This window comes from Hylobates moloch, unplaced genomic scaffold (assembly GCF_009828535.3).
Source record: "Hylobates moloch isolate HMO894 unplaced genomic scaffold, HMol_V3 SCAFFOLD_5, whole genome shotgun sequence".
Lineage (NCBI taxonomy): Eukaryota > Metazoa > Chordata > Mammalia > Primates > Hylobatidae > Hylobates > Hylobates moloch.
This window is the reverse complement of record NW_026652280.1, coordinates 125,700,893-125,721,425: the sequence shown is the minus strand read 5'-3', so window position 1 is coordinate 125,721,425 and position 20,533 is coordinate 125,700,893. Positions and strand designations below refer to the sequence as shown.

General features: G+C 37.7%; 1 protein-coding gene and 1 long non-coding RNA gene across 3 annotated transcripts in view; one reads left to right on the top strand and one right to left on the bottom strand.

Annotated features, from left to right (window-relative positions):
* DPH5 (diphthamide biosynthesis 5) overlaps positions 1–856 on the bottom strand; it is a 77,110-nt gene extending 76,254 nt beyond the window's left edge. Inside the window, exon 1 of one of the 2 annotated variants that reach the window (XM_032155235.2) lies at positions 750–856. In XM_032155235.2, the coding sequence (XP_032011126.1) occupies positions 750–771 (22 nt within the window). In that variant the 5' untranslated portion in view covers positions 772–856. The remainder of the gene's footprint in view (positions 1–749) is intronic. The other variant, XM_032155232.2, reaches the window with a different exon arrangement.
* LOC116469703 (uncharacterized) overlaps positions 1–18,264 on the top strand; it is a 58,995-nt gene extending 40,731 nt beyond the window's left edge. Inside the window, exons 2-6 of the long non-coding RNA XR_004248321.2 lie at positions 3,005–3,185; positions 5,799–6,120; positions 11,577–11,688; positions 14,142–14,255; positions 17,829–18,264. This is a non-coding gene — a long non-coding RNA (uncharacterized LOC116469703). The remainder of the gene's footprint in view (positions 1–3,004; positions 3,186–5,798; positions 6,121–11,576; positions 11,689–14,141; positions 14,256–17,828) is intronic.
* The last annotated feature ends 2,269 nt before the right edge of the window (positions 18,265–20,533 follow it).

Here is a 20,533-nt window from a genome sequence, read left to right as displayed (position 1 = left end):
CATTTTTAGGTCCCATTTTGCAGTCATTCTCACTTGTAAATATATTTTTTAAAGAAGCTAGGGCAATAGAAAAGTTTTTGTCTAAAAGTTTAGATACTTGAACTTGCAAAAATGTATTCAAACAAGTTGTCTTCCAGAATCTGTGCACTCCAGTGAATTTTTCAATCTGTTTCGGGATTGCAACATTCTAGAATTTATATGTTAGCATTAAAATATAAGTAAATTAATTTTGCATAAAATATTTCTAAAAATCCTGAAATATAGTAGGGTATTTGTATATTTTTAAAACATTTTAAAAATGTATTCTGAAATGCCCCATAAGTTGTATTTATTTTACTTCTTTAATTTCTCCATAAAAATAAAATAATTAATTGCAATGAATATTTTAACTATAATCCTTTTATAAGAATTTCAAGATTAAATTTTAATGTCTAATGAAGCACTAAGCCTGGTAGTTAAAAAATAAATGCTAAGTATACACGAATTCTTCTAAATGTACCTATTGAAGTCAGATTCCAAAATAACTACACCTATATTTTCCTGATAATCTTTAAGTAATGAAAGCCAAGGAAACTCATGCAATAACTTTAAATAGATTTTCGTTTGTAGCATGATTCAGAAACATGAATGAATATATGACAGGAACCAAAAAAAGTGACCATCAGAAGTTCAGAGTAAAATATTTAGAAATATTTCTTGCTTTGGGATTTTTATAAGTTTTCAAGTCTGTTTAAAAATATAATACTCAGTTGTTAAGTCACTTGAAAGCATATTGGTACATCGCTTTGCCCAAAGCTGCCATCAGTCCATCTGTCCACAAGTGTGTTTTCTGCTTTAGACTTTTGCACAGGGCAGAGTTGCCAAGAGTCTTCGTGTTGTCTTCCGTTGTTTTCCTCATTTGACCCCCACCTCCTTTCTCTTTCTTCTCTGGTCTTTGAACTTCCTCAACTTTGGGCAGCTGCTTTCATTTGCAGCTCTGCTTTGAGCAGGGAAAAAATTCTGCCAATGAAAACAGGAAAAATAAGAAAACAAGAAGGGTTGCAAGTGTTTTGCATGTGTTGCAGCTTTCCGGCTGTCCACTTTGGGGTCTTCTCACCATTGGGTAGTATACTGAGAAGGAATCTGTTGTTGGAAACTGACCCTAGGTGACCAGAGCTTATCTAAGGGACACTTTTTTTTTTATCATCTTACAATCAATAAATTTATAAATCATTTGTGTTAAAAGAACTGTGAAAGTGATATTTTATGTTTACTCACCCACTCCATATTCTGAGGTATATATTTATCATTTGGTTTGGTCAGATCTGTGATATTGTCAAGTTACAGTTACATATATATATATATTGCTATATGATATATATAATATTTTAGAGACAGGGTCTCACTGTGTTACCCAGGCTGGCCTTGAACTCCTGGGCTCAAACGATCCTCCAGCCTCAGCCTCCTAAGTAGCTGGGACTACAGGCACTTGCCACTGTGCCCAGCTATAATATTTTTGATTAAGACATTTGAGAGGGAGAGAATATGACCTGTTTTTTTTTTTAACTCTCCTTCATTCCCTACAATACACACAAAAAGCCCCACAGGGCAGGAACTTCTCTAACTTTCTCAGAGTAGTATATGATAGATATGCATGTACAATACATGAGAGTACTTCATAAATATTAGTTCATGGAAATAATGAAGAAAACATCTTTTCTAAGTCAAAAAATAGCAAGCAAATTCTTAATAGTTGCTGTTATTATGCCAATATGCTTGAGTCTGAAGTTTAGTGAGATCTTTTTTGAATGGCTAAAAAGGGAAGAGATGTAAGTCTTCGTTGATAAAACATCAGGAGGATTGATTGATGATGGTATCTGAATAATATACTCAAAATTGGAATGTAGTTTCTGCCTTGGCACATCTATCTTGTTTCCACTTCTTTGCTTCCTCCTTTTTCCACAGTACCCACTGCAGCACCACAGGATGGCTCCCCAGATAAGGCAACAATCTAATGGGGCAGCTGTAGATCTCTGTGTTAGAATTAAGAATGGAGTATTTGTCATTACTTATGTAACCCACTCTGCATCCACACTGACATATATAGCTGAAAGAAGAAATCGCTCAAGCAAAATGTTGCCTCCCTTTGACCTTGTCTGAGTGCCATTCATTGTTATTATGAGCTGAACAGTAAACAGCAGGAACCACACAACAGTTGTAAACAAGTACACGGGAGAAAAAGAAGTAACTATTTGCTGAGTCAAGATCCATGTAAAGGAAAGGATCACATTTCCCTTTCTTGGAAACACTTGAAAATATTTACAGTCTCAAGTTCATTTAAAATATTCTCATTAAGTGTCTGCTCTGTGTTAGACTCTTCACTAGTAACTGTGAATACAGAGATAATGAAGTATCTTGCTCATGGAAGAGCTCACAGACTAGACTTATGATAACCTCTCTTCTCCTTAGAACTTGGAGGGCTTTAGATGGTTTCCCCTAGATTTTTGTTTTGTTGCACAGTGTTACTCTTATTCTCTTAATGAATCTCTAATGAAAGGCCTATTTGGCGGTATAGTAGGAGTCCTAATGATGAATGAGTCCTAATGATAAATAAGACATCATTAGGACTTCTACTTTTTCAGTCTGTTTTACGAGTCCCACTCCACTAGACTGGGACCTTCTGGAGGGCAGGTTCCAGAAGGTCCCAGTCTAGTGGAGGAGTGAGACTTGTAAAATGGAAGTTATAGTACAATTTTTATAGAAATGATCAAATCATACTCTTTCTGGAACACTTAACTTCTGAGATTGATAGATCTTACTAGTTAAATGAGTATACACATAAGGTGTTGTAGCATTGTATCTGGCAGATTGAGAGGACATAAAAGATGTTAACTACCTCCTTTACCATTATCACCTTTAGCTTTCCTGTTTCACTGTTCTTATGCCAGATATTGAATACAAATCTAGCCCTTCCATATTTGACCTCTTTAAATGTCTCATTAACAAAAGTCAATCTACTTTCTAGGTGACATGAGACTCCTTATGTATCAGCATATCATTATCACTTATGTTCTTCCACGGTTCCTGAATATCACATGTGGTGATAAACATGAAGATGTATGAAAAATTGTGTTCGTTGAGAGAAAATGGAAGGCTTTTCATTCTACTTCCACATTTTCATTCCAGCAGCTTTTCTCTTTTGGAAGGTGAGTACTGAATCTTGCAATGAAATTTTTTTAACTTAAGCAAGGTATATTTTAGTGAGTTCCGCTCTGGATGACTGTCTGATGCCGTCGTGAATATTCAACTAACTTTTATTTTATTTTTATTTTATTTAATTAATTTATTTATTTTTGAGATGGAGTCCCACTCTGTCGCCCAGGCTGGAGTGCAGTGGCATGATCTTGGCTCACTGCAACCTCTGCCTCCTGTGTTCAAGCGATTCTCATGCCTCAGCGTCCTGAATAGGTGGGACTACAGGCATGTACCACCATGCCTAGCTAATTTTTGTATTTTTAGTAGAGACAGGGTCTTACCATGTTGGCCAGTCTGGTCTCAAACTCCTAACCTCAAGTGATCCACCTGCCTTGGCCTACCAAAGTGCTGGGATTACAGGCGTGAGCCACTGTGCCCAGCCAAATATTCAATTAACTTTTAGATCAGCGTTTCTGAACCTCAGCTCTGTTGACATTTCCAGCCAGATAATTCTTTGTTATGCGGGCTGTCCTGTGTGCTGCAGGATGTTTGGCAGTATCCCTGGCCTCTACCTACTAGATGACAGCATCCCTGCACATCTCTGACATCCAAAAATGACTCTAGACATTGCCAAATATCCCTGGGGGGTAAAATCATCCCCAATTGGGAACCACTGCTTTTGATCATCTGGCCATTGATTTTCAGCCAATAGGATGGAGCTATGTGACTACAAGGGTGTGTGGCCTTTCTTCTGGTAGGTGTAGGACTTCAGTCTGCCATGCTCCTTCATATACTCAGTGCCTAATTTGTGCAAGGTAACAGCAAACCATGAGGAGAAAGGTGGTCCATGTCTTGAAGAAACTCATAGTCTAGCAATTTGTAAATTAAGTTGATTTTTCAGGTTTTGGAAATATGCTAGGCGATTCTTGGTAATGCTTTGAAGTGATACCTTGAGCTTCTTAGATGCTGTGATAAATTTCCAAAGTTGGGTATTAATAATAATAATGTGTTATCAAAATACTTCCAAAGCAGTGGACAACCCCTATACTTTTCTTGAAATTTTTCATTGAATAGTTGATTCTTGTGTAAGGAATAGATTGAAATTTGCAGCTTTGTTTTACTGGGATATTTGCTTGTTTTTTTAATGTTTAAGCCTTATCCCTCCAAATCTTTTATAAATCAACACTTGTGTTGTAGATTTGGAGGATAATAACAGCACCTGTCCTGATACATAGAGTACTTATTGTTTAGACAGCTGTCTACACTGAACATCAGCTGTCTGTACTCTGATTTCAGGGGTGTGTATGTGATCTAGGTTTGGACAATAAAAATATTGAACCCTCCTTCCCTGGACCTAAAATTGTTTAAGGGATGGGAACATGCAAAAGTTGGTATAAATTTCAATTCTAAAAGAGTAATTGTACAATAAAAAATCTTACAATTGTGTAACTGAAGCTAACCTAAGTGTTCAGCTTACTATCAAGTATATAAAAACTTTAAAAAGCCTTTAAAAAAACAAAAAATTCCAAATACTGTAATTAAGCATTTGATTCATTTAAAATCAAGTATGGAGCAACATATAATATAGCATTTAATATCACATTTGAACTGGTAAATCACTAGGACAACTTAGTTAAATAGTAATAAAATAATTAATCCCCAGGATTATAGCATTTCTCTGGCATTTATCTAGTCTTTTGTACATAACAAAGTGATTCAGCTCTTCATTCATAAAACTGTGTTAGGAATCTGAGTTGTATGGTTTTCTGTGTGACAATTTAGACATTTTAGTCTTTGCATTCTAAAAACATTAGGAAAGTTTTTATTTATTTGAAATAGATTCCAATGATCTGTTCTAATTTATTCTGATGAAAAAGGTAAAGGGAAGTTTCTCTGACTTCTAAACTAACTTGAGAGATTTCCCTATTGCCTCAGTCTGTCCTCCCACCCCTAAGCTACATAGAAAGACAGATATGTGTGTACACACTATAACATTGTTTAAATGATACTCATATTATTGTTCTGAAATAGCCATACTTTAAATGGTTTCAGATAATTGGCTTCAGTTTTGCTAATATAATTTATGTAAGTCATATGGCTAGGTCAAATTTAATAGAAAATTTTGGAAGAAAGGTATTTAAAAATATATTTTATGATGAAAACTATCTTGATAAATTTTCTTATTTATTTTATATGATAAAAATCATTGGTTGCTCCCTAATAAAATATCACTTAACTTACATTACAGTGCTGGGCATGTATTACAAGTTTCTCATTTTTAGAGCTAATTTATGTAGCATATTTGCATGTGTGTGCATAAAAGATTGTGACAGAGATAAGATAAATAAGTGAAATGTTCACTTATTCACAATATAAGTGAATATAATCTATTAATATTCAAATTAAAAACTAGATAGCAAGTCCGTAGTTCATTTAGTTGAGAAAATTAGGGGAGGATGGGCAACTAACAATAACGGTACTATTATTATCATTCCTATTTTACAGACAAGGAAAATGAAGCACAGAGACGTTAAATAACTCTCTCAAGGTCATGCAGTTGAGAAGAGATGGGACTTGAACTCCAGCGCCAGCCCTGTTAATCACTATTCTGTACTGTCTTTCAGGTTCTTATGCCTTTGTTTGAAAACCATGGTTCCCTGTGAAATTTTACATGTAGAAGAAAGCTTCACACTACGAGAGCTCTCAGGATATAATTATTTCAGACAGATACTGGGAACATAAGATGGCTTATCAATCTAAGATGGCCTTCCTGTCCTTCGGATTGAACTGAAAGCATCCCTGATTGCAGGGATAGGTAGATGATCCAGGCTTGGACAATCAAAATATTGAACCACCCTGGACCTACAAGTGTTTCTGGGATGGAAACATGCAAACGTTGGTCTAAATTGTTGTGCTAGGCAGCCCAGTACATTTCTCCAATGCCTGGTAAGCTCTAAATATCTCTAAATGTTTGTTGCAGAATGAATGAGAATAAAAGTATTCTCTTAGAACATATCCCTGACATTAGGTATGGGATAAAAGTGGAAAATGCAGTTTGCCTCATAAAAATACCTTTCAGAAATGACTTTTCTACAACAGCCATTCACCAGTATTCTAAAGGGCATCTGTCAAGGAGTCACTGCATTTTCAAAAGTACATTTATTTTCACATCACTGGCCAAAGTTGATCTATTATCATCACATTAGGCCCCTAGTATAGAGATGGCCCCTAAATTAGAAGCAGATATGAATTGTTGAGACCTAAAAGCTTAGTTCCCTTAGAAGACTTTTTACCTGAGGGCAAGGAGTATAGTGAGGATCACCTGCTTTGAGTCATACTGGCCTGAGGTTGAATCGTAGCTTTGAAGTCAACTGAGGAATTGCATACTATGCATAGCATGACCAGCGGCATACTATGCAATTCCTCAGTTGACCGAGTAATTATACCTACCCATAGGATTGTTTTGTGAGTTAAAGGAAAGCTATATATACTCACATAAAATAAGTTGCATTATTTTACTTTGTTTTACAACTCTCAGTTGCAGGGATAAAAGGGAAGGAAAGAAGGGAGGGGGTGGAAGGAGATAATAATGGAAGGAGGAAAGGAATTACAACAGAAAATTGGCTAAAAAAATTAACTCATTACTAAAATATTAAGGGTTCAGACAATATTCTCAGGACTTGGTCTCTGCATTTCTACAGCCTATTTTTCTTAATACTTGCTTTAACTGTCAAAGGAGTTATTTTCTAATGTCATCCTTTAGCAACTCTAAACTTACATCTTGCCATTTTCTAATATAACATAAAAAAGAGCAACTCTCCCCGAAATACCTATAGAAGTCTTGGCCTCACTTTGATGAGACAAACTTGCATGTTTCTATTCCTAAAACAACTGTAGATCCAGGGGGATTCAATATTTTGATTATCCAAACCTAGATCACATGCATGTTCCTGAAATTGGATAGTTTCAGCTCAATCCAAAGTAGGGGGACCGAAGGCACAGGAAGCATGGTGTCCAAAGAAAATTGTTGATAGTGTTACCAAAAGAAAGGGGAGTGAATGTTAGATGGTAAAATCAGAAAAAAATGTCCACTACACTGTCACTTAACTAAATAGCAGTTATTATTGTGTTTTGTGCCACTTACAAATTCCTATTAAACCTACTACTACATTTAAAAAAATCACTCTATTTGACAACTTTATTCAGAAAATATATTTAGATTTCCAATTTGGGATATTGCGATACATCTTCTACCTTTGCTTCAAGATGAATATAATTAGCAGGAATTCCTTGACAGGCCTATGTGGAACTCTCATTTAACTTTTATGAGCCTCAGTTTTCTTCTCATTGTCTAGAGAGTTACCCAAACAATTTTCTTTACTTTTGGCCAAGGTATCTCTGCTCCCTGCAGAATATAACAGATTGTTGTCCTATAACTTTTCTCCTTTTCTCTTGTTCCAGAAGCAACAGTTACTTCTTTTAGGCTATTTTTCTGTTTTGTTTCTTTTTTTTCCCTCTCAAACTGCTAATAACTATATACATACCACTACTTCTCGCTTCTCTTTTTTTACTTTGGCTCTAGATGGAATGATAGGGTACACATAAATGTTCATGTGGGCTCTGGAGTATACCAGGAACTGAAGTAAGGTACATAGATGTCTTGAATATTGTAACTGTGAGATGGGCAAGCCTACACCTTTGCAAATAAAGGAGGATTGGGAAAGATTAAGGTGAGCTTTCTCGCAAAAAGATGGGTCATGGTAATAAGGAATTCTGAATGCATGAACAGTGATGCTCAAAAGCAGGGGGTCTTCAAACTATACTCAAGGACCAAATCATTGCCTCTTTTTATAAGTGAAGTTTTATTAGAATACTGCTCCACCCATTCATTTAAATGTGGTTTATGGCTGCTTTAGGACTTAAAATGCCAGAATACTTGTGACAGAAACCTTCTGGCCCGCAAAGTCTAGAATATACACTATCTGGCTCTTTAAACAAGTTTGCCAACACCTGCTCCATTGTAAGGAGGATATTAATCGGGTTCTAACAGAATTGCTTGTTGAACTAGGGTTTAAAACACATGGTAGAGACTCCACTGTCATAACCAGAGAGAAGACTGCCAAGAAATAGGATAACTTGTTCTCAGGCAAAAGGGCTACATAAAAGGCAGAATCTCAGTTCTGCAGGACCAGTGCAGGAGGTGAGGAGGCAGGGGTTACACTGGTGTCCGTGGGTCATTGTTCATGCAATGGATATTCAGTCTGGTTGAGGGATACATGCGAGGCTAGAATTTGTGCTGAGTCACCAGATTTAAGATCTGGGAAAAATAACATACATTTCTTGACTTCAAAGACATGGGGGCCATTAATCCAGATTTTCCCCTTGTTGAACTAACTCAGGAATGGAAAACAGTCTTGGTGAGGAAATGGGACCCTGAATAGGGATACTTCCTACCAGCCCAAGACTAGGGTTAGGGAAGGACTTCCTTATTGGTAAGAAAGGATTTTTGCCTCTACAGACCTTTACTTAGACCTGTACTTAAATGAGGTAAGAAGTGAGAAAGCAATATTTTTCAAGTGCGTACAAACCTGAGGAGTCTTTTTCCATTTGTATGTTACTCAAGATCTCAAAATGCCACAGCTCTTTAAAAGGGCTCCTTCTCTCCTTTGTACTGTGGCTTGCAACATGCTATTTGAATCTTTCAGCAGGCTGACCTGTTTGGCTAGTGCCATAACCCAAATTAATTGTTCTTTCCTCTATGTTTTTATTTATTTATTTATTTATTTTTGAGACAGGGTCTCACTCTGTTGCCCAGGCTGGAGTGCAATGGCGCGATCTCGGCTCACTGCAAGCTCCGCCTCCCCAGTTTACGCCATTCTCCTGCCTCAGCCTCCCGAGTAGCTGGGACTACAGGGGCCCGCCACCACGCCCGGCTAATTTTTTGTATTTTTAGTAGAGACGGGGTTTCACCGTGTTAGCCAGGATGGTCTCGATCTCCTAACCTCGTGATCTGCCCGCCTTGGCCTCCCAAAGTGTTTTTATTTTATCTTATTACAGTCGTCAGCATATCTTGCCTTGTATTATATTTATATGTGTACATGTAGTCTTCCCCCAGACTAGCCATTACTTGAGAGAAAAATTTTAGCCTTACCCTTCTAAATATCCCCCAAGTGCTTATCTAGTGAATGCCTAATTGTAATGCCTATTGACTTAAATGGAATTTAATTAAATGGGGTTTGTTATATTCTGCTAAGACTGTAGTAGATGTAGACACAAGTCTGATTCTTTTCTTATAACTACCATTTTCCCCTGTTATGGATATATCAAATTACTTACCACCCTTAACATCTCCTCCAGATTAATTTGTCTTGCATAAGCTCCTAGTTGACCAAAGCTGATAGCTGATTAAATTCCCCCAAGGGAACTCAGCCACACAGCCACATAGGTTTTTTTTTTTTTTTTTTTTGATTGCAAAAAGCAGAAAGGTGCATATGTATGCAACAGAGACCATCTTAAACACGAGAATTATTAGAGTAGCTCACAGAAAGGTATCACTGAACAAGCAAGCTTCAGGAGGTTAGAAACCAGGACAATTCTGAGGACTCGAGCATTGAGAACTCATCAACTCTTTGACCCAGAGCACCCCAAGGCACCTCCACTTAAGACTCAAATTCGAAGGATCTGTGTAAGCCAACTTGATTCAATAATCTAACTCTGTGCTCAGGAAACAGGTGGTTCCTTTTTTTGTTTGAATCAGAAATTGGAGTTAAGAGGATGCAGGGAGAGTGGTAGACGAACGGAAACAAGTGTTACCATAGCAATCTATTAGAGGGCAAACTAAGCCACCAGGAGTCTCTCAAGAATGTGAATTTAGAGGCCAAACAAACAAACAAATGTTATGAATGACTTTTGGCTTAAATGTCATGTAGACTAAGACTGGAGGCGCAATGGAGAAGGAGGGAAAACTGAGAGCTGATAGAAGCAAAATGAAGGATAGGAAGCCGGGCGAGGTGGCTCAAGCCTGTAATCCCAGCACTTTGGGAGGCTGAGGCGGGCGGATCACGAGGTCAGGAGATCGAGACCATCCTGGCTAACACGGTGAAACCCCGTCTCTACTAAAAACACAAAAAATTAGCCGGGCGTGTTGGCGGGCGCCTGTATTCCCAGCTACTCGGGAGGCTGAGGCAGGAGAATGGCATGAACCCAGGAGATGGAGGTTGCGGTGAGCCGAGATCGTGCCACTGCACTCCAGCCTGGGGGACAGAGAAAGACTCCGTCTCAAAAAAAAAAAAAAAAAATGAAGGATAGGAGTGCGCATCCCCTAAGATGGACAAGGTGGCTTCATTTCCTAATGGTTTCTCCTCTTCTTTTCCTTGAATCTACCAATGTGTGGTTATTTTCCTTGCAATATTGTGTTGTAAGATATCCTTCCAATTTAGAAACAGAAAGGATGGTAATTGCCTCATGTTAGAATATTTAGCTATAGAATAATTGGAATCAAAATTATTTTAGACATAAAAGAGTACAGAAAATCAAAGATAATCTGAGGCAACAAGACACAAATCCCATTTGTCAATTCTGCCATTTGGTGATCATGATGGTAGTGATTTGAGATATGTCTAGCTAAGTACCAAGCACTATTTTAAGCATTTACATATATTGTTCTCTCAAAAACTCTGAGGTATAGGTAGAATTATTAGCCTCATTTTACACATAAGAGAGCTAAAGTATACAAAGAATAAGTAATGGAGCCAGGATTCAAATTTCCTAATTCAACATCGAAACCTAAATTCCTGAAAGTGCAAGTCTCTTCACAAACTTCAGGAATTCCACAGCATACCAGAAATCTTAAGTTTTATGGTGGTTCAAAACCTTGTAAATCCCTTTGAGTCAAAAATTTCTCTTTTTTTCCAGATCCTATTCAAATGTCAGTGTTACAATTTAGCCTTTGATATCTCCATTAAAGGCAACTTCTTTCTGGACCCAGAAATAAAGCTTTACATTAGCAGCTTCCATAACAGCAATAACATGAATGACCATCTACTGAGCAATTGCAGTGCACCAGGATTATGGTTTATGAGCACTTTATGTTTATTATCTCACAACTCACTGAGTTAGATACTCTCCACAACCCAGTGAGGTAAATACTATTACTTCCACAGTATATATTATTATATAATAAAATGCTTAGAATATACACACAGTAACTAAACAATACTTATATCATAAAATATGGCTCTGGATATCTTCATGAAAACATGAAGGAATTAATTAGCAATATCTCTCTGTAGCCTTTAGCCCTCAAGAATCATGTAGAAAAGAGGAGCTGTCTTCTCTTTTAGCAGAACATCTGTCAGAGATGGTTTCCCCTGACTTAGATAATTGTGTTTTTTTCCCTACAGAATGATTCAGTCTCAGAATTGTTCTTTAATCCTCAGTATTTCCATTAAGAAAAGCTTCTATCAAGTGCTTCAAAAGTACCCAATGTGAAGGAGTAATAATGACTCCCTGCTGGTGAGTGAAGCGTGGAGGACGCAGGTCCCTCAGCCGTCCACTGGATGCTGCACTGTTTGGCTTGAGCCAGCGTGGGCAGAAATACAGGTGGCAGCATAAGCAGATGCCAAGAACCTGTCTTGCTTCTACTGTTTTCATTGGGTTACTGTATCTCCTTTGTAGTCCAACCTGCAAATTACTTTGAGAAGGGGAGATACGCCCCGGACCAATCTAGGAATATATTTGTTCCCTTGCTAAAGTAGGAAAAAAAATACAGAACCTTTAAATATTGAACTCAAGGACAACTAATTTAAATTCCTTTCCTTTCATGTTGAAAATCTTTTGGCTGGGTTATTCTGAAGCCATAGCAATTAGGTTACAGTTTACTTCTCTGTTACTTTACAATCTTTAAATTTGGCACCTTCAGCAGGTTGTTCTGTGTGTTTAAAAAAAAAAAAAAGGAACTACAGTTGGATATTGTATTGTTGATGACCGTTATTTGATTCTGGATTCTTTTGCGTGTTTGTGTCTGGGTTTTTTTCGGTTGTTGTTTGTTTTCTAGAGACAGTGGGTCTCACTATGTTGTCCAGACTAGATTCGAGCCCCTGAGCTCAAGGGATTCTCCAGCTCCAGCCTCCTGAGTGGCTGGGACTGCAGGCACCCGCCACCACACCCAGGGACAGTTACTTGATTCTTAATAGTCCAGTCATAATGAGACAGGATACTGCATAAGCCAAAGACCACACAAAATATCAAGGTTAAGAATCAAGAGGGTGTGGAGGAAGTGGGTTACAACCACTTTGTCTACCAACTGTTGTATGTTTTGCCTTTAAAAATTTTTTTAAGAACGTTAAACTCTAATGTACTCAGATGTGGCCAAAACAATGACAAAACATTAGTTTTCTTTAAATATGCATGACTTTTAAGTTTTTCCCTTTCCCAGTGACTTGCTTCTCCACTAAGCTCTTTTTTTCTCTTTTTTTTTTCCTCAAATATTATTGTTTCATGTCACTGTGACAAGTTTAGTCTACTGGAAATTCCTATGTCCTCTGTAATTTAGGTTTTAAGCAACATATGATTTATCTTGTTATTTTAAAAAAATTATCTGCCTTCCCTAAGTGGGCAACTCTCTGGCATCCTTAATATTCTTCTATAGAAATTGTGATGAAAGAACAGATAAGCCTAAGTAAATCTAGCGTGTGGAGCTCCTTTAAAATGTGAAGACCTTGTCAACTGGTTAAAAGTAAAACTTAGTTTTGTCCTAAATATCCTTGCTGGGCCTATTATGCATAAAAAAAGGGGCCACAGCCCATTTGCAAGGCTTCTGAATGAACTCCATTCATTCTGTACTTGGAAATGTCTCTTCAGCCACAAAAAGAAACAATAGTTATAACCTAATTTCTTTGGTGCCAGTATCAGCAGAAGAAGAGCCAAGAGACCATTATGAAAACTCTAGTAAGTTCTCTTGGTGATTATATAATTCTGTATTCGTTGATCGTATTTCTGTATTTAAATAAGTACATTTTTTAAAACATCATAAAGTGGATCAGTAATGCTGTAATATCACATTTCATGTATTATGCAACATTTTTAAAATGGAGTACTCCAAAGTAATTTGCTTCTTATGGTTACCAAATTTTAAAGAATACCCTAACATGCACTCCAAGATTTTAAGAGGAAAGCCTTTGTGTTTTTCATTACTGTATTTTGAAATCTGAGAGTGCAAAACTAGTTTTCTTAGGTAAACCTCTTAATCAGTTTCCACATTTACCCGTAAAAGTCCGTGGAGGGCATACATCTGGAAGTAGTAGTGGCGGTACACAATGTGTGTTAATATGATTTCCAAGGGGTATCTAGAGTGAGCTTTCTTAATCACAGATCTGATCTCAGCATGCCACTCCTTTCTTAAAATCTTTTGTTGATTTTCCATTTCCCTAAAAGGAAGGCCCACTGGAGCATGGGCCTTGCAAAGTCCTCTTTCTGGCTTCTGCCTGCTTGCCTTTTCACCTTCGTCTCTGCCATCTTCCCTGAATGAGCTTGTGTCAGTGGCCTGGCTCTTTCTTCCTATGGGATGTTGTTTCTGCATGTTCTTGCATGGAATTCTCTTCCTCCCAACCCTGTTTCATTCCTTTAATCTGTACAACTCTTTCTTATCCTGAAGTCTTTATGTTAAGGTTGTCTTTTCAGGAAGACTTTCAATTGTATCAACTAATTAATTAATAGTCTGATGTATTTGGAGCTGAGATTCTATGGGGATTAGTTGCTGGAGGGTAGTTTAGAGCCAGATTGTGAAGGACTTTCTAAACTGTTCTTTCAAGGTTTTGAACAGGAAAATGATGTAGACGCTTTGTTTTTTATAAGTTTGGAGGATGGCTTGTGTCTTAGAATATGTAACATAACCATGTAATTTGTGAGTAGTGGACTAAGGAAACACCACTCTAACCTTTTACTTTCTGCGATAATCCCATTTTCAGCCTCTCAAGCACTGTGAAAAATCACTTTCTCTGGTTGTATTCTTGGAGCCCCTGCTAATTCGTTATTGAAAAATACCTGCTGCCTGCATTTGACCTTCTGTTGTCATTTACTTGGTAAGTAAAGCTAAATATAATATTAACTAAAATTAAAAGACCATTAAATTATTGGATAGTGTCTACTATAGTGGTTTAGAGTACAGGCTCTAGAGAGATATGATTTAAAATTTTTGCTCTGCCACTTGCTAGCAATATAGATGTGGACAGGCTATTTAGATAATTTACTTAGCAAATAAACTTGAACTGAAGGGTAGGAGATTGAGGCAAGGAAGGTAGACCCTAAAGCAGTTTGCCAAATACAAAATCTCTTGGAATTTGAGAGTGTTATCTAAAAATCCATGTGAATCTTGTATTCTCTTCCATAATACATTTCTGTTTGTTTTAATATAAAAATCCTTTAAGTTGGAGGAGGGGGTTAAGTGGGTTGGTGATTATTGCCTCAAATTTTCTGTACAATTATTTCTCCAGGAAAACACACATTGTTTATTCATGGCTCGAAGCAGTGTTTTTTTTGTAAACATACTTTTGTAGTATACAAGCATGTGAACAGACTAAGGAAATTACCAGAAATGTAAATATAACGTCTCATTAGAGCAGAAATTCTGCATTGATCTTCAACCACCAATTTACAGTGTTTACCCCAATATTACTATATTCTAGATAAAACGTTAAAAATCTAGCTCAATAGTGTTACAAAATAAACTGATTTTTCCTTCCCCTCACCATATATACATCTAGATTATTCCATTCTTTCTAGTTACTTTCACAGGAACCTCAAGAGGCATGCTGGTTTATCTCTTTTCCTGCCTCCCCCCAAATATTTTAGTTAAATATCTTACTCTTTATACAATCCATTTTAAACATGTAATTCTTTCTATCACTTCTTTTCTTTTCTGTTTATTTCATGCAGTCAGCAGTCCATTTTAGGCTTTTGCCATTTTTTCTTGTCTGTAGTATCACTGTGAGTTCAAGACTAAGTTTTCTGTATACATTCTCTTTCCTCTTTTGCTTGGCCTGTGAACTGTATTCCTTTATTGTCTCTGCATCAACTACAAAGTTAAGTATTGGTTTCCAAAACAGGCCTGCCTTCCCCATATTATGCTTACCTTCTTTTCCAGCCCAATCTTTTCCTTTACTCTCCTTAATGGTCCATCCTTTACAGCCAAAATGAACCTTCCACTCTTCCCTGAGCATCCACTGACTCGCTTGTCTCCAGGCCTCAGCACCAATTATCCCCACTGCTTATCACTACTGTGTACATTGCCCAAAGCCTATCTCACAGGCCTCCTCCTCCTCCATAAATCCTTCCTTGATCATCCCAGCTGAATGTGTGGGGTCTCCCTCTCCTTTCATTGTTTTATTTATGGAACAGATATTTATCAAATGCCTAATGTGTATCAAGTGATAAACTAATGCTGGGGATTTAGCAATAACTAGGACAGAATTATTACCCATTCTAATGGAGGTTATAATCTAACACAAAAGTGGCATTGATAACTCATTTCAAGTTTCACGCATTTTCCAAGGGTCTGTGCATGGCGTTTAGAAGGCTACACCTTAGGCTGGGGGTCAAGAATGTCTTCCCTGATGTGAGGTTTACACAGAGATCTGAAGAATGAAGAGTTCAGCTAAGTGAAGTGGGAGCAGATTAAGGGAATGCAAGGACATGAAAGAGTGTCCTAGGCAGAGGGAACAACATATGCAAAGGCCCTGAGGTGGGAGTGAACAAGGAACAGTTGAAGAACTGAGAGAAGGCCACTGTGGAAAGCCAGATGCTGTGTGACATGAATAATGGGAAGGGGAAATTGAGATATTAGCAAAAGAGAGATTCATGACCCATAGACTTGAAGATGTACTGGAACTAAAGTTAAGGGGCGAGGATAAATAAAAAGAGGGAGAAATTGGAGAAACAGAGTGCTTGGAAACCCTGATGAATTTGAGGAAAAGGATGGTGATAGAGTTGACCTAGCTGGCTAGAAGAGTAGTACTTTTTAGTCAGTGAGCCCTCCATCCCATTTCTCATTAAGTCTTCCCTTTTTTTTTTTTTTTTTTTTGAGACGGAGTCTCGCTCTGTCGCCCGGGCTGGAGTGCAGTGGTGCGATCTCGGCTCACTGCAAGCTCCGCCTCCTGGGTTCACGCCATTCTCCTGCCTCAGCCTCTCCGAGTAGCTGGGACAACAGGCGCCCGCCACCACGCCCGGCTAATTTTTTGTATTTTTAGTAGAGACGGGGTTTCACCGTGGTCTCGATCTCCTGACCTCGTGATCTGCCCGCCTCGGCCTCCCAAAGTGCTGGGATTATAAGCGTGAGCCACCGCGCCCGGCCATTAAATCTTGTAATACTTTCTCGCTTCCTATATTCTGTCATATTTTATAGTTGTTTATATAATTATCTTACTTTTTATACCAATTATAGTTTTCCTGGGTGCTTATTATGGGTTAACAATTATATTATTATTAATAATATGGGTGAATGTTTACAAAGAAAGAAGTCTTTGTTGCTATTCTTATTTTATTTCTTTAATCTTTGATCAGATATTTTTATTTATGAATTCATCTTATATGTCACTTGACAAACACTGAATGCTGAATGCCACAGAGTACATGACACTTTAGCAGCATAAAGAAAGGCACCAAAACCAAACAGCAAACTACATGCTACAAACAACAATTTTTGGAATTAATGAATTAGGCTAATTTTCCAGAGTCCTCTCTCTCTTTCAAAATGTAGGAAGCGTTAGTATGGCCGGGCATGGTGGCTCACGCCTGTAATCCCAGCACTTTGGGAGGCTGAAGCGGGCAGATCACCTGAGATCAAGAGTTTGAGACCAGCCTGGCCAACCTGAGGAAACCCTGTCTCCACTAAAAATACAAAAATTAACCAGGCATGGTGGCGTGTGCCTGTAATCCCAGCAACTTGGGAGGCTGAGGCAGGAAAATCACTTGAGCCTGGGAGGCGGAGGTTGCAGTGAGCTGAGATAGCCCCACTGCACTCCAGCCTGGGCAACAGAGTGAGACTCAAAAAAAAAAAAAAATGTAGGAAGTGTTAGTATGTCTAGGTCTATTCACAGGTTTGGAAGGAGAATGGGGATAGAAGACAGAGCAGAAAATTAGTGGTAGGATTCAGTAGATCAGATCTCCAGCTTCTTAGTACCTTTGATATTTAGTCCAGTTATTGAATTTCTCTTCAGTTCTTCACTCAGAACTTCTTTTCATTACAGTGGGATTGCTTCACACTTATGAGAATTAATGTACTTACATAAAGCCATTTTCAGAAAGGAATCACTAATATTATTATGATGTAAACAAATGAGACTAGGTACTTTTCCCTTAAAGTGTCTGTTTTAAACACACATTTGTTTTTCTGCTACATCGAGTTCATTGAATCTCATTTGTATTTTCTTCGTATGTTACCTTATACAGATGTAGGCAGGATGTCCCTGTTTTTTCGGCTAGCTGTTAGATAAATTCACCATACATTCGCTTTCAACCTTGTATTTAAAACAAAATTAGTTACATGAAGTAGTCATCCACATGACATAAGAGACCTAATTTTAATAGGAAATAATATTAAAAATGTAACTCCTAGAAAATGTTAGTGATCATCATCTTCTTTTATTTTTTTCTCCTAGGTACTTCCTAAGGGTGGCTACTCCAATGAAGCTTTAGTATATGTACTGAAAGAAGATCCTCTCATACTGCCACAGCCAACAGATAAGGTTGTAAATCTTTATTGGGAGAAGCCGTCAAGGACAGTTCTGTGAAATGAAAGGATCTCTGGATCACCACAAAGTCTGGCTCGGTAACTATGGCTTTGCAAACACTAAACATTCCTATCTCAAGTCCTGTAGATGGCTTGAAATAGCATACATAAGCATGCCTTATAAACATCTTCAGTCTTTATCAACTCTTTGGAGATTCAGCCATTCTTTTTTATACTTTAGGGAATTAAATCATTTTATAATGTGGTATAAATCTGAGCATGGCAGATGGCAGAAGAAATTTTGTCATGTTTTTAAAGAAATAAAAATGTATTATGTTTTAAAATTCCTTTAACTGTTTTTCTTACAAAACTCCCAACAACTTAGTTACCAAGTAAACTATCTCAGATATGATTTTTCAGTCCTTGCTAATCTATGTATAAAATCTTTTGCTATTTTATAATCTTATTATTTGTGTCTGTCCTTAAGTGTTCATTTGTTTTTATGTCTCTGTATGTCATGTTTATTTGAGCTGTTTAATGTAAAGTAAAACAAGAACTCCCTGCATCTTATAGCCGAAAAAGCAATGTTTTTCATATTCTTACCCTAATAGAAACCCTCATTCACAGAGTGATGGCTAATGCTCTACCTTTCTGCAATTCCTAGTCATAGAACTGCCCAAGTCTCACATAACCTGCATCTTGAAGAAGAAACCTATCACAAGTTAGTTCTTAGCTATACAGGTTAACAAACTCAAATGACCCACTAACTAAATCTTGTTTCTTAACAAAAACACTATGGTCTATCATCATAACAATGTCAATTTCTCACATTATCATTTTGAATCAACAATATGCCATCATATCAAAGAGAACTTATCATATTAGCATATTGAATATAAAATTACAGTGCAGCTAGTTCCAAGACCTGAATGAGTGTGGTATATAAAAAGAGCAGTGGATTAGAAATAAGGCCATCTGACATGCTTATCTCAGTTCTGCTGATACTCGCTATGTGTATTTAAGGCTAATTATTTAAATGGGCTTTATTTAAAAAGGGAAAAGAAGTAGAGGCATGCCCATTCCTTTTAAGAATATGACCCGGAATTTCCATGCATCATTTCTGCTCATGTACCTTTGGCCAGAGCTTAATCAGTTTGTCCCAGGTAGCAGGAAAGGAGGCTGGAATATGTGGCCTTTAGCTGAAACTTCGAGGATTCTAAAGGAATTGGACTATTGAAAGACAAGTAATAGTCTTTGCCATTGCTCTCTTATCAGGAAAGCAAATGTTCTTTCCGACCCTCCTCCCCTGCCCCACCGAGTGATTCCATCAGATGAGTCCCTGTCTATGGCACATATACCCTTATGAAATCTGTATGCAGCAGATTTCTACTTAGGCCATAATTGAGCATATAGTTACCCCTAGATTTAAGAAAGCTGGGGAAGCAGGGAACAAGATTGACATGATTGGCTTTGACCAAAGTTTCACAAACTTTCTTGGTGCACAGCTCCCTTGGGTTCTTAATTTTTTTCATGGTACCAAAAGAAATATATAAAAGTTTCATATACAATTTAATAAGCATTTGAACTATGACACATAAATTGAAAGAAAAGTAATACCTTGTTCATTCTTAGATAACCACAGTTACTACTGGGCTATATATACCTGTTGGGCACTCTACAACTTCTCAAACCTTGGACTCAGATTGGATGGTTCCACCCTATGTCTTGCCAGACAGTGCTTGCTTTTTATCACAGCAACCACTGAAAACCCAGCTTTGCAATGACATAATATTCTAAAGAAAGGTAGCATGGTCTAACGTGGAAACTGTGAATCACCCCAACCTAATAGTGGTCATGCTGTCTGCCAGAAGTTGAGTCCCTATTTCCCTTGAAAATTTGAGTATATTATAGCTCCCCCAGTGAGTTTACTTTAGCACCCTTGAGGGCTGGGCACACAGTTTGGGAACCATGGGCTTAGACTAATCATCATTTATTTTCTGGGCTGGACATATTGCTCCCTAGACAAGAATTAGTCTTTTAAGAGGGGAAGAAAGACGAATGGAAAATATTTAGGAAACTGACTATTTCTGCTTCCCCCTATTCTAGCTAAACTACATGATCTTTACGAAAAGAGGCTATGTCTGTTTTTACACACTGTTTTCTGTGTGGCATAGTTCTGGGTACTTCGAAGGAACATAGAGGCTGGGTATGGTGGCTCAAGCCTGTAATCCCAGCACTTTGGGAGGCTGAGGTGGGCAGATCCCTTGAGGTCAGGAGTTCAAGACCAGCCTGACCAACATTGCAAAATACCATTTCTACTAAAAAATACAAAATTAGTCAGGTGTGATGGTGCACACCTGTAGTCCCAACTACTGGGGAGGCTGAGGCAGGAAAATTGCTTGAACCTGGGAGGCGGAGGTTGCAGTGAGCTGAGATCGTGCCACTGCACTTCAGCCTGGGTGACAGAGTGAGACTCCATCTCAAAAAAGAAAAAAAAAAAGGAACATACATATGTATTAAGTGATTAAGAAATGAAGTTCATATGATCAATGAAATATGATTAATAATATTAATCAACCATAAAATGCCAGATTATAGGAAATTTGTTGCCTATACAATAGGCTTCTGTGTAAA